The sequence below is a fragment of the Chlorella variabilis genome, assembly GCF_000147415.1.
Source record: "Chlorella variabilis unplaced genomic scaffold CHLNCscaffold_5, whole genome shotgun sequence".
In the NCBI taxonomy this organism is placed as follows: domain Eukaryota; kingdom Viridiplantae; phylum Chlorophyta; class Trebouxiophyceae; order Chlorellales; family Chlorellaceae; genus Chlorella; species Chlorella variabilis.
The window spans coordinates 1,348,702-1,359,262 of NW_005435083.1; the positions used below are offsets into that span (position 1 = coordinate 1,348,702).

General features: G+C 69.5%; 5 protein-coding genes across 5 annotated transcripts in view; 3 read left to right on the forward strand and 2 right to left on the reverse strand.

Moving 5' to 3' along the window:
• The window catches only part of CHLNCDRAFT_57284 (hypothetical protein), a gene marked incomplete at its 5' end in the record, with an annotated part of 6,979 nt that extends 6,439 nt beyond the window's left edge, over window positions 1-540 (reverse strand). Inside the window, 2 exons of the mRNA XM_005849807.1 lie at window positions 188-295; window positions 487-540. Coding sequence (XP_005849869.1) covers window positions 188-295; window positions 487-540 — 162 coding nt within the window. The remainder of the gene's footprint in view (window positions 1-187; window positions 296-486) is intronic.
• Window positions 541-1,090: 550 nt separating this feature from the next.
• CHLNCDRAFT_143092 (hypothetical protein) lies at window positions 1,091-3,669 on the forward strand (the record flags this gene model as incomplete). The annotated part of the gene is made up of 9 exons (XM_005849550.1): window positions 1,091-1,195; window positions 1,336-1,421; window positions 1,512-1,673; window positions 1,796-1,910; window positions 2,026-2,182; window positions 2,293-2,812; window positions 2,944-3,088; window positions 3,289-3,491; window positions 3,582-3,669. 9 exons carry the CDS (start codon window positions 1,091-1,093, stop codon window positions 3,667-3,669), a joined length of 1,581 nt encoding a protein of 526 aa, XP_005849612.1.
• A 391-nt stretch (window positions 3,670-4,060) lies between these two features.
• CHLNCDRAFT_143093 (hypothetical protein) lies at window positions 4,061-4,424 on the forward strand (the record flags this gene model as incomplete). The annotated part of the gene is made up of 2 exons (XM_005849551.1): window positions 4,061-4,176; window positions 4,280-4,424. The coding sequence occupies 2 exons, from the start codon at window positions 4,061-4,063 to the stop codon at window positions 4,422-4,424; spliced, it is 261 nt and encodes an 86-aa protein (XP_005849613.1).
• A 626-nt stretch (window positions 4,425-5,050) lies between these two features.
• On the reverse strand, window positions 5,051-6,393 carry CHLNCDRAFT_51061 (hypothetical protein; the record flags this gene model as incomplete). Its single annotated transcript, XM_005849808.1, has 2 exons — window positions 5,051-5,218; window positions 5,452-6,393. 2 exons carry the CDS (start codon window positions 6,391-6,393, stop codon window positions 5,051-5,053), a joined length of 1,110 nt encoding a protein of 369 aa, XP_005849870.1.
• Window positions 6,394-6,761: 368 nt separating this feature from the next.
• The window catches only part of CHLNCDRAFT_57285 (hypothetical protein), a gene marked incomplete at its 3' end in the record, with an annotated part of 4,326 nt that continues 526 nt past the window's right edge, over window positions 6,762-10,561 (forward strand). Inside the window, exons 1-5 of the mRNA XM_005849552.1 lie at window positions 6,762-7,167; window positions 7,291-7,424; window positions 7,598-7,765; window positions 7,952-10,262; window positions 10,466-10,524. Of these exons, the coding sequence (XP_005849614.1) occupies window positions 6,978-7,167; window positions 7,291-7,424; window positions 7,598-7,765; window positions 7,952-10,262; window positions 10,466-10,524 (2,862 nt within the window). The 5' untranslated portion in view covers window positions 6,762-6,977. The remainder of the gene's footprint in view (window positions 7,168-7,290; window positions 7,425-7,597; window positions 7,766-7,951; window positions 10,263-10,465; window positions 10,525-10,561) is intronic.

Sequence of the window (10,561 nt, forward strand, 5' to 3'; positions counted from 1 at the left end):
GTGCGCAGGTAGCCGGGGCGCCGCCGCAGGGTCTTGGTGCCGTGGCACTGCGCGTGGAGGGGGAGAGGGAGGAGGAGGCCGGGGAGGAGGGGGTGGGGCGGGCACGCATTTGGGTGGGAGAATGGGGAGACAAGGCTGTGGGGAGAAGCGCGGGCGAGCGGGGCGCCGCGGCGGGCATGTGACGCACGTGCGGGCATGTGACGATGCCGGTGCCGCGGCAGCGGTCGCATTCGTTGATGAAGAAGGCGTCGTAGATGTTCTTCAGCTGGTTGACCACGATGGCAAAGGAGGCCAGCTGAAGCACAGGGGGAGGGAGGCGCAGCGGGAGCAAGGGGCAGGGGGAGGGCTGAGGCTGCGGGGTGGCGGTGCGGGGGAGTGGGGAAAGGTGCGGGGTGGAGGGCAGGTCCAGGGCCAGAGGCGAGCGATGCACGCGGGCTGGGCACATGCGGCAGCGAGGGAAAGCAGGGCTGGCGCCATGGCGCTCACCGTGCTCAGGCCGCGCACGACGTCGAGGATGGGCTCGGGCGCCACCGACGGCATCCTGGCTGCCGGCCGCTAGTGCCTGCTGCTACCTGCCCTGCGCCTGGCAGCAGCACGGAGTGGGGGGAGAGGATGCCACGGCTGCGTGAAGCACGGGTCGCATGCGCAGTAGACGTGGCGGCGAGGGGCGGTGGCGCCGTCCAGGCCGACGTTGGCCGCCGCAGCCTCTGGCGGGCTTCCAGCGACCCCTAATGCAGCAGGCAGCGTGCAGGGCATCCCACGGCCCGAAAGCTAGCAGCCACAGGCTCACCCTGAAGACGGTGACCCACCCACCGCCTGTTGCACGGCCGCCAGGCTGCGCGATGGCTGTCGTGCAGCACGTGCTGGTCTACAAGGCGGGCGGGGCTGCAATGCGCCACCAAATTGCTTTGCTCACGGAGCGCTGGGAACTGAGCGCTGCGAACTACCTCGCTGATCACAATGCCCAGCAACTGAAGCTTTTGGAGCTCCCTATGTATGCAATTATCCAGACGGCGGGAGGAGCCCAGCACACCGCAGCACCCTCTGGCATGCGGCGAATTCGCTTGGTTTCGCTATTGTTCTGATCGCCATGGAGGCCAATGGCAACGGCCTGCATCGAGCAGACTCCACCAGCTCCTCAGAGAATGAGGCTGCTCATATTGGCGACGCCATCTGCACAGAATGCTACGGCATGGTGCGTTGAGTGTGCCTTTGGATGGTGCATGACGCCCAGCATGTGGGTTCAGCCACCACAGGCATGCAGTGCCGCCGCTGGCGGCGGCAGCGGCGGCGCCCCCCTCCAGAAGGCCCTGCCCACCTGCTTTGCAAGCGCAGGGGCGGTCCAGAATTGTGAGGCGCAACATCCCGGGGTTCCGGGAGATCATCGTGAGGGCGTTTGAGTGCGAGGACTGCCGTCGCACGTGGGTAGCAGCGCTGCGTGCATTGCTGCGTGCGGCGGTGCCGAATCTCCATCCCTGTTCATCCCTGGCCATGTTTGCTCCCTGGCGCAGGGCGGACGAGGCGCAGCTGGCTGGGCAGTACGATGCGCAGGGCGTGCGGCTGTCGCTGCAGGTGCCGCAGGGCTGCGCCGCCACGCTGAGCCGCCAGGTCCTCAAGAGCGACACGGCCACCGTCAGGCACGCCTGGCCGCCACCCAGCGTGCCCTCCTGCTTGTGCTGTTGCCCTGTGCCCTACCCTGCTACCACGCCAGCAAGCGGCAGGTACCGACAGCGAGGAAGCCTGGTCCAGCAGGGATTAAGCGTAACGTACCCTTTCCACCCCCCCATGTTTGCAGCGTGCCCGAGCTCGAGTTTGAGATCGGGGCGGGGGCGTATGTGCCGTTTGCCGGCGACCTGACCACGGTGGCGGATGTGCTGATGCAGGCCTGCAAGAACCTCAACATGAACCAGGTGAGGGTGGAGCAGACGTGGTGGCTGTGCGGGTGGGGGGGCGGGGGTATGGTTAAGGAGGTGGGCAACCTCGTCGTCGTCATCCTTGTGCGATCGCCGCCGAACTTGCCTGCAGGCCGAGCGCCGGGCGGGGGACCCCGAGACCGCCTCCAAGATTGACGACTTCATCCAGGAGCTGGAGGGCTACGCGGAGGGGCAGCACGCCTTCACTTTTGTGGTCGAGGACAGCGCCGGCAACAGCTTCATCGGCGGCCCAGACGGCGGCCCGGCCAGTGCGCACCGCTGCCGCTGCCGTGCCTGGCCGCCCTCGTGCACCCCTCTCTGAGCGCCGCCCCTCACCCCTACGCCGCTCTGCTGCCTCCCCGCATCCACACCGGTGCAGATGCGGCCAGCGGCGACCCGCAGCTGCGGGTGGAGCGCTTCCGCCGCACCGCGGCTCAGGAGTCGAGGATGGGGCTGGCCATGCCGGATGAGTTCCTTGCAGAGGGGCAGCAGGAGGGGCAGCAGGAGGGGCAGCAGCAGGCTGAGGAGCCTGCCTCGGCGCCAGGACGCCTCATACTGAGGGTGGAGGGTGAGGAGGAGGTGGGAGCCTTCCTGGCCAGCTATGCTGCAGCTGAGGCGGAGCAGCAGCAGGCGGCCGCGGCAGCGCCTGCAGGCGTGCACCTGCCCGCCAGCTGCGCGGCGTGCGGCGGTGCTGCAGGCAGCGGCTTCTCAGCGGCCGTGCACCGCCCCATCCCCGCCTTCATCCGGGACTGCGTGATTGTCAGTGCCAGCTGCGCCAGCTGCGGCGCTGCATCGGCGGAGGTGCGCGGCACCGGCGGCGTCAGCGCGCAAGGCACCCGCATCAGGCAAGTGCCGCGGCGCTGCTCCCGCTCAACACAGCGCCAGGGCCCTGCATCCCTGTACCTGCGCTGCCATTCATGCATCAACAATGTCTGGCTCACCTGCCCACCTGGCACACCCACCGAAGGATGCCATGAACGTGTGCTCATGAGCTGGCCTGCCCTCCCTCCCTGCCTGCCCCCTGCCGCAGGCTGCGTGTGGAGTCCGCTGCCGACCTGCAGCGTGCGGTGCTGCAGTCGGCCTCTGCGTCCATAGCGGTGCCTGAGCTGGAGCTGGCACTGAGCAGCGGCGGCGGTGGGGGCATGGCCACCACTGCAGGGGAGCTGATCAGCAATGTGAGCATGAGGCGGGGGCTGGGAGGCTGGCATGAGGATGTGCAGCGGCAGGCGGGGGTCGCCGCTGTTTGCAACTGTGGGTGCGCTGTAGGCTGGGCAGCCCCGCTGTGACTGCAGGCCTCTCTGCATGCCAGGTCTTCCGTGCCCCCTGCCCCACCATCCCCCTCGCTTGCCCGCCCTGTGCCCCGTTGCCCTTGCAGCTGGCGCAGCAGCTGGGTTCCAACCCGGCGCTGGCACCGGGCGGCAGCGCCGCCGCCGAGGGCGCCGAGGCGGAGCAGGCCGAGTGGCGAGAGTTTGTGGCGGCGCTGCGCGCCTTTGCGGCGCTGGAGCGGCCCTGGACTCTGGAGATCACAGATCCGCTGGACAGCAGCTGGGTGGCGGCGGACGGGGAGCAGAACGACAGGTGGGCTGGGCAGCGCCCTGCTGCTGCATCGGAGCAGGTGGTTTGAGCTGAGCTGCGGAGAGTGAAGGGCAAGGCTGTCTTGCTGTTCAGGCTCACGTTAGTGCGGTATGACCGGGCGCCTGATGAGGACGCACACTTTGGGCTGTCCCAAGGCGGCGGCGCGGCGCGGATCGCCTAGCGGCCGGCAACGGAGCGGCTGCGTCGGCTTGCAGGCGCCTGCTGCCATTCTCATAGATAAGGATGCACACAATGACATGAGTAACGTGGCTCGCTCTTCCTGGAGGAGAAGATCCGAGCGAGGGTGAAGGGCAACGCCAGGTGGAGGGCGAACGCGGAGGCGGCCGGGTGGCGGCCGCGTTCCGCCCTAGTGTACTGCGCCGCTGGGCTAGACGCCACCAGAGCGCGCTCGCCCTGCCATTGCTCGTTACTTCGCCGTCCCGTTGCCCTCCGCACCGCTCTCAAAGCCCGGGTTCCGAGCGCGCCGGGTGTTTTGTTTGTGTGTGTTTCAGGGCGCGGGCAGCGCCAGGGGTGTGATTACAGCAGAACCGAGGGCGTAGCAGCGCAGCCAGATGTCGTCTTGGAACTACATCAAGACCCTGATTCAGGGGAAAATGGAGGACCCCGCTGAGCGGGATGCCAAATGGGAGGCACACCTGCGGGGCATGCAGGCAGCGGCGGCCTCAGCGTGAGTTGGGGGAGGGGGTTGGGGGCGGCGCAGGGGCGGCGGCCTGCCGGGCTGTTGCTGGCCTGTGCCAGGCTGACCGCTGCTGCGCCTTGCCCTGTCGCAGCAAGGCGAACATGGCCCACCCCACCAAGGCATGGGGCTTCTGGCGTGACGAAAAGCACAATGGCAAGTATGAGATGAATGCCGACCCCGCGATCAGCAAGCTCCCCGGCCGCCGCTCGGGAGCATCCCGGCTTTCAGGAGAGTGAAGACCCTCCTCGGGGAGCTCTCTGGTGCCCAAGACCTGCCGCTCACATTGCAGCAGCAGCTGCCACGGCTGAGCTGGGGCTTGGACATGTGTACACCTATTCCATTTACCGATTGGAAGCTTTGGCAGCATACATTGGCAACCTTGTGTGACAGTAGTAGTGAAGAGGTGGTGCTGAGAAACAGGCATGAAAAAAGCAGCGACAGCAAAATAGGAGGCGTATTGTAGATGGCCTCACGCCGTCTGCAGGTCAGAAGCTCAGACACAGAAAGACGCCAGAGAGGAAGGCATTGCAGTGTTGTGCGGAAGGGGAACAACCAAAGGCAGGTCAATACTCCGTCGGCTGTGGCGCCTGCTGCTGCTGCTGTGGCGGCTCCTGCTGCGGCGGCGGCTTGGGCAGCCGCTTGCGCAGCAGGCGGCGCTGGTCTATTGCCAGCAGGCGCACCAGGAAGGAGTCGCTGCGACCTCCCGGCGCGCTTGTACAGCCGCGCCGCAGGCATGTCCTGGACCCTGCATTGTGCGGCGGGGTGGGGAGCCAGGGAGGGTAACTCAGCTGGTGGATGGGTGGGCGGCATGAAGGAAAGCCAGGCAAACCACACGCAGCCTGCTGCCCAAGCCCAGCGCTGTTTACACAGCTGCAGGCAAGCCAGCGGCCACTCTCCACCTGAGGTGCAGGTAGATCTCGGACTCCCCCAGCTGCGCCACCAGCGCCTCCGCCGAGCGCAGCAGCACCGAGCCGTAGCCGCGGCCGCGGTGGTCGGGGTGGATGGCCATGTTGCACAGGTAGGGGCGGTCCTGCGGGGAGGGCAGGGGGCGGGCGGGCAGGCAGGGGCTGGGGGCGGTGCGGGAAGGGCTTAGGTGTGTCCTGAAACAGCCGCCAGGCGGTGGCGCAAGGCGCTGGCCAGTTGCGCAAGACGTGGCCGAGCAGCACGCCAGCTCGGCCCCGGGCATCCCACCAGCGGCAGCGGCTGCACCTTCCGCCGCTGCCCACACCGCCCCGCCCAGCCCAGCGGGGCAGCGCCACGAACCTCTGGCGGGGTGAGTGTGAGGTACTTGGAGCGGGTGGAGGCGCTGAAGGACAGCTCCACCACCCCCACCAGCACCGCGCCGCCGCCCACCGCCGCCGCCGCGCCCGCCTCCTCCTCGCTGCTGCTGCTGCTGCTGCTGCCGCCGCCGCCCAGGCTGCCCAGGCTGCCCAGGCTGCCCAGCACTGGGTGGATGGCCATGCCGTCGCCCAGCTCCAGCTCTCCATCCAGGGAAGAGGAGGCAGAGCCGAGCGCCGAGGGCGGAGCTGCCGTGTCCCCCAGCCCGCTGCCGCCAGGGCTGCTGCTGCTCGAGGCGGCGGCCGCCGCCGCTGTGCCTGCCTGCTGCTGCTGTGGGTAGCCCCCCTGGTCTGGTGGCGGCAGCAGCAGGGCCACCAGCACCACCGCCTTTGGCGGCAGCTGCATGTGTGCCTCCAAGTACTGGCGCACCCGGCGGCGCAGGAAGTTTTTGTAGGGAGCGGCAGCCATGGCCTCCGCAAAGCTGTCGGTCAGCAGGTCAGCGGTGTCGTTGACCCAGTCAGCCGACAGCGGCGTCACCAGCAGCGTCTGACCGGGCGGGCCGCCGCACTCGGTGCCGCAGTCGTGCCAGGAGCGGTAGCTGGTCATGGCGCGGTGCAGGCTGTTGCGGGCTGTGAAGGGGCGGAACTTGGGTGGCTGGAAGTCGGGCAAGTCGTCCTGCTGCTCCACCGCCTCCTCCTGCTGCTGCTGCTGCTGCTCCTGCTGGGCCCGCACAACAGTGATGCTGGCTCCCCAGCTGGGTGGGGCGAGCCGCTTTGGGTGCCGCCGCCAAGGCGGCCGAGCCACCTGCCGCTGCACTGGGGCACATCCCAGCCACGCGTGCTGCGCCGTGCATCCGTGTCGGTGCGTGTTTCTGCTGCTGCCTGGCCTCGTGGGGCCGGCTGCAAGGGCCGACACTGCAAGGGCCATCACGGAAGCAGTGCTCACAAGCCGGGGTGCTAGCCCGGCTCAATGTATTTGCTGCAAACGTGGCTGTAGATGGATGGATGGATGGAAGGAAGGAGGAAGGCCTGCCAACTGGACCCGCCCCCGCCTGGCGAGTCCACGGCAAGGCGACCATCAAGAAAGGTGGAACAGTTCCACACAGCAGCACATAGATGATCGTAATTGGGACAACACAGATTCTACGTTTGGCCCCATCTTCAATCCTGAGCCTCAAACAGCACCTCGCGCCTGGCCAGGCGGGCGGCGGAAGGAAAGGCGGCGTCGGGCGCCACTGCTCTCTGCCCTGGCGATGCCGCACAACCGCAATTGTCTTCTATGCAACATCAATTCTCAGCTTTAATAGCCTGGGCTTCTGGGCGACGCTGTTCTGGCTGGCTACGATAGTGGGGCTCGCGCACGCTTGCGGCTGTGCCTGACCGGCTCTCCATCAATCGGACGCTTGACCTAGACAGCCCGTCTGCAGCCGCGCGGCCCGAGTTGCGCATGAGCGACAGCACCCTATCAGTGACGCCACCCTCGGACCCTGCCAGAGTCAGAGTCGTAGCGGGATGATGGATATCGATGAGGGCAGGGCTGACCGGGGCAGGCGCAGGAGTCCTGGCCCGGGACACGGCGGCCGGTCGGCCACCAGCCCCGGCGCACACGGCACGGTCGCCTGCACCCGCGGCAACATGCGCTACCTGTTCTGCACTGTCGACGAACTGGTGAAGCTGGTGGAGGTGCAGCGCCTGCTCAATGGTGAGTGAGCACAATCAGATCCGCTCAAGGAGGTGCCCGCTCGCGCTGGCGGCCCTCACAGCCATTGCCCCTTTGTCCTGCCCCCACTCCTGCCGCTCCCTCACGCTGGCCCCTGCCGCACAGCTCACAACCAGGACAAGGGCGAGGCCATGAGCGTGGTGAAGAATGTGCTGGTCAGGTTCAACTGCCGCGGCTACCACCTGGGCAGCGTGGTGCGGTACATGGTGGAGGAGGGTCAGGACCAGGTGCTGGTGCAGGTGAGCACCCGCCCCGCAGCTGCTCCGGCACGCACTGCCTGCTGCAGCACCCGCCGGCTGGGCATCGCTGCCGGGATGCACGGCTCCCCTTGACACTGAGACACTGGATGCCGTCGCGGTGCGTGCAAGTGCTGAACCACCGCCGCTGGTTGGCCCTGCGCCGGCGGCTGCAGTCGGGGCATACCGGCAACGACGCGCCGCCCTTCCTGCGCATCCCAGTCTTCTCCGTCTCCAGCCACAACCCGCTGGTGGAGCCCGAGTGGCAGCAGCACGGCCAGGGCGAGCTGGCGGCGCTGCGGGAGTACCAGCGCCTGCACAACCGCAGCCTGCCGCCCGAGCAGGTGGGCGGCGGTGGCCAGCCGTCACATCAAAGCATCTGCTGCGCCGCTGGATGCTGCGGCCCTGCGGGTTGTGCCGGCAGCAGCCTGAGGGGCATGCCTTGCAGCGCGCACCCACCCCCACTTGCTTGCTTGCCTCATCACAGCCCGCCTCCTCTGCCCCTGCGCCCCGCCTGCCCCTCCCCGCAGGCGGCCGAGGCTGCGTGGCGGCGCCAGGCATCCATCGACTGGTTCCAGCGGTACCGCGAGGAGCACGACATGGCGCCCTACCTGCCCCGCCTCCTCACTGAGCTGCAGGACCATTCAGAGGTGCAGCGCATAGCTCGCAGGTTCCAGGTGGACCAAGGGCCGCGCCGCGAGTCGCCTCCCCCTCAGCGCCAGCTCCGCGACTCCCCGCCACCCCAGCGGCAGCGCCGCGAGTCGCCGCCGCCCCCGCGGCGTCAGCGGCGGGACGAGGTGTCGCCACGCCAGCAGCAGCGGGGCCAGAGGCCAGTAGTGTCGCCGCGCAAGCAGGAGCGCCAGCGGCAGCAGGACGAGCGAGGCGCGCAAGGCGCGGCATCTCCGCGGCCTGCTGGCGGCAGCGGCAAGCTGCCTGGCCCACGCTTCGATGCTGCTGCCGTGCCAGGCTCGCCAGCTGTTGCATCGGGTGCAGCAGCTGGCAGCCGTCAGGTGCCTCCCCAGCAGCATGGCGAGCATATGCTTGCCCCATCCTTCATCTCCCTTTCTGCTGACCCTATTCCTCAAGTGGTGCCGGCAGATGCCATGGTGCCGCAGGATGGCCAGCAGGCAGCAGTAGCCATGCCAGGCCAGCAACGGCAGCAGCAGCAGCAGCAGCAGGGCCGGCGCTCGGCAGCTGCAGAGCTGCGTGACACACGGGAGACTGCCAGGGTCGCACCGCGCGAGAGCACCGACCGTCCCTCCAGCAGGCAGCGGGCTGCGGCCATCAATGCGTCAGCGCGCATGCAGTCAGAGCCAGAGGCAGCAAACCGCCACTTGGCGGCGCCTGGCGGCGGGGCCGGCGACCAGCCGGCTGCAACAGCGGGGGCCAAGCGCAAGCGTGCGCCCATTCAGTGGCAGCCCCAGGAGGCGCAGCCTGGCGACGCGCCGCTGCAGCCTCCAGAGGTGCTTGCCGCCACTGCGGCCGCAGCAGCTGCAGCGGGGCCCAAGAGCAAGCACCAGAAGGTGGCTGCCGGGGATGCCAAGGCGGATGCCAAGGCCTCTAAGCAGGCCGCAGCCAAGCAGCCGCCATCTGAGCCTCCCCAGAACATCACCATCACTGTGCGCAACAAGGCGCCGCCCGCCAGCAGGCCGCGCAAGGCGTCCCCACTGGAGGGCCGCGAAGATGCGGAGCGGGGCCGCCGGGCCGCCCACGCGGCAGCCAGCCGTGAGGCGCCGGCAGCCGCCCGGCGGCCTGTGCGCCGCCCCACTCCTGCGCCCGATGGCGCCGCCCTGCCCCCGGGCTTTGGCGGCCCCTCCAGGACCAGCAGCGGCACGCTGAGGGAAGCCGAGTACGGCGGCGACGACGGCGGCGGCGGCGGCAACGGCGGCGGCAGCTTCACAGTGCGCATGCACCTGCCCGCCTCGGGCTCCCATGCCACCTATGCCGACCGGCTGCTGCTGGGGCCGGGCGGCGGCGGCGGTTCTGCGCCTGCAGCAGAAGACGCGTCGGCAGGCCCCCTGGAGGGCGGCCCCTCCACCCTGGCCGACCGCTTTGGTGAACTCACCGCGGCGCAGCAGCGCCTGCTGGCGGACGACGGCGGCGACGGGCTGGAGCGTGCGGCGGCGGCGGCCCCCGGGCATCATGTCTTCACCTTTACGGCGGGACCCGGCGCCCCGGCACCCCACGCGCCCGACCAGCAGCTGCTGCCGGTGTTCCCGCCGGCGGTGATGGCGGCCGTGGCGGAGGGGGCCCACAGGTACGAGGGCGGCGCTGCGGTGGCGTCGCATGCGGCGCTGCTGGCCTACGCCCAGCAGCTGGAGCAGGTGCGGAAGCTGGAGGCCCTGCAGCAGCAGCAGCTGCACCAGCAGCTGCACCAGCAGGACCAGCCGCAGGACCAGCAGCAGGACCAGCAGCAGCACCTGCTGTTCTCGCCGACCGCTGCAGCGCTGCAGCTGGTGGCAGGGTACGGCGGCGACGGCATGGGGGGCCAGGCAGCGGGTGTGGCCCTGCTGGCGGAGGGCGAGTCGCCGCCGCCGCAGGGCCACCGGGTGAGCAGGGCAGAGGGCAGGGGCAGCGGCGGGGCGGGCAGCGGGCGGGTGGTGCAGCTGGAGGGCGGCGGCGGCGGCGGCGGCAGGGCAGCCAAGGGCAGCGGCAAGGGGGGCAAGAAGGGCGGCGGCGGCGGCGGCGGCGGCGGCGCGCCCACCCGCGCCTTCTGGGAGCCTCTGTGGTGCTGGGAGGACGAGGCGGTGGAGCTGCTGCTGCGCCAGCAGGACAAGGGGATTGGTGTGGAGGAGCTGCAGGGCGCACACCCGCTGCCAGAGCCCTGGGACCAGTCGCCAGGTGGGCGCCGCCACCCTGCCGCTCCCGCCTGCCTGCGCCTCGCCCGCCGGCACCGTGCCGCACCGCCGGCCCGCCTGTGTGCCACATCAGTCGGTCGTTTCAGCTGCCCCGGTGTGCGGCACTCGGCTTGCCAGTGTTGGTTCCCCGACGGCCACCGCAAGGCCCATGCACCTGCCCTGCCCGCCCGCCTGCCCGCCCCGCAGGCGCCTTCTACGCGTATGTCGCGCGCCGCAAGCAGCTGTTTGCGGTCAAGTCGGGTCGGGTGCGTGCGGTGAAGGGCGCCCGCGCTTTCCTCTGTA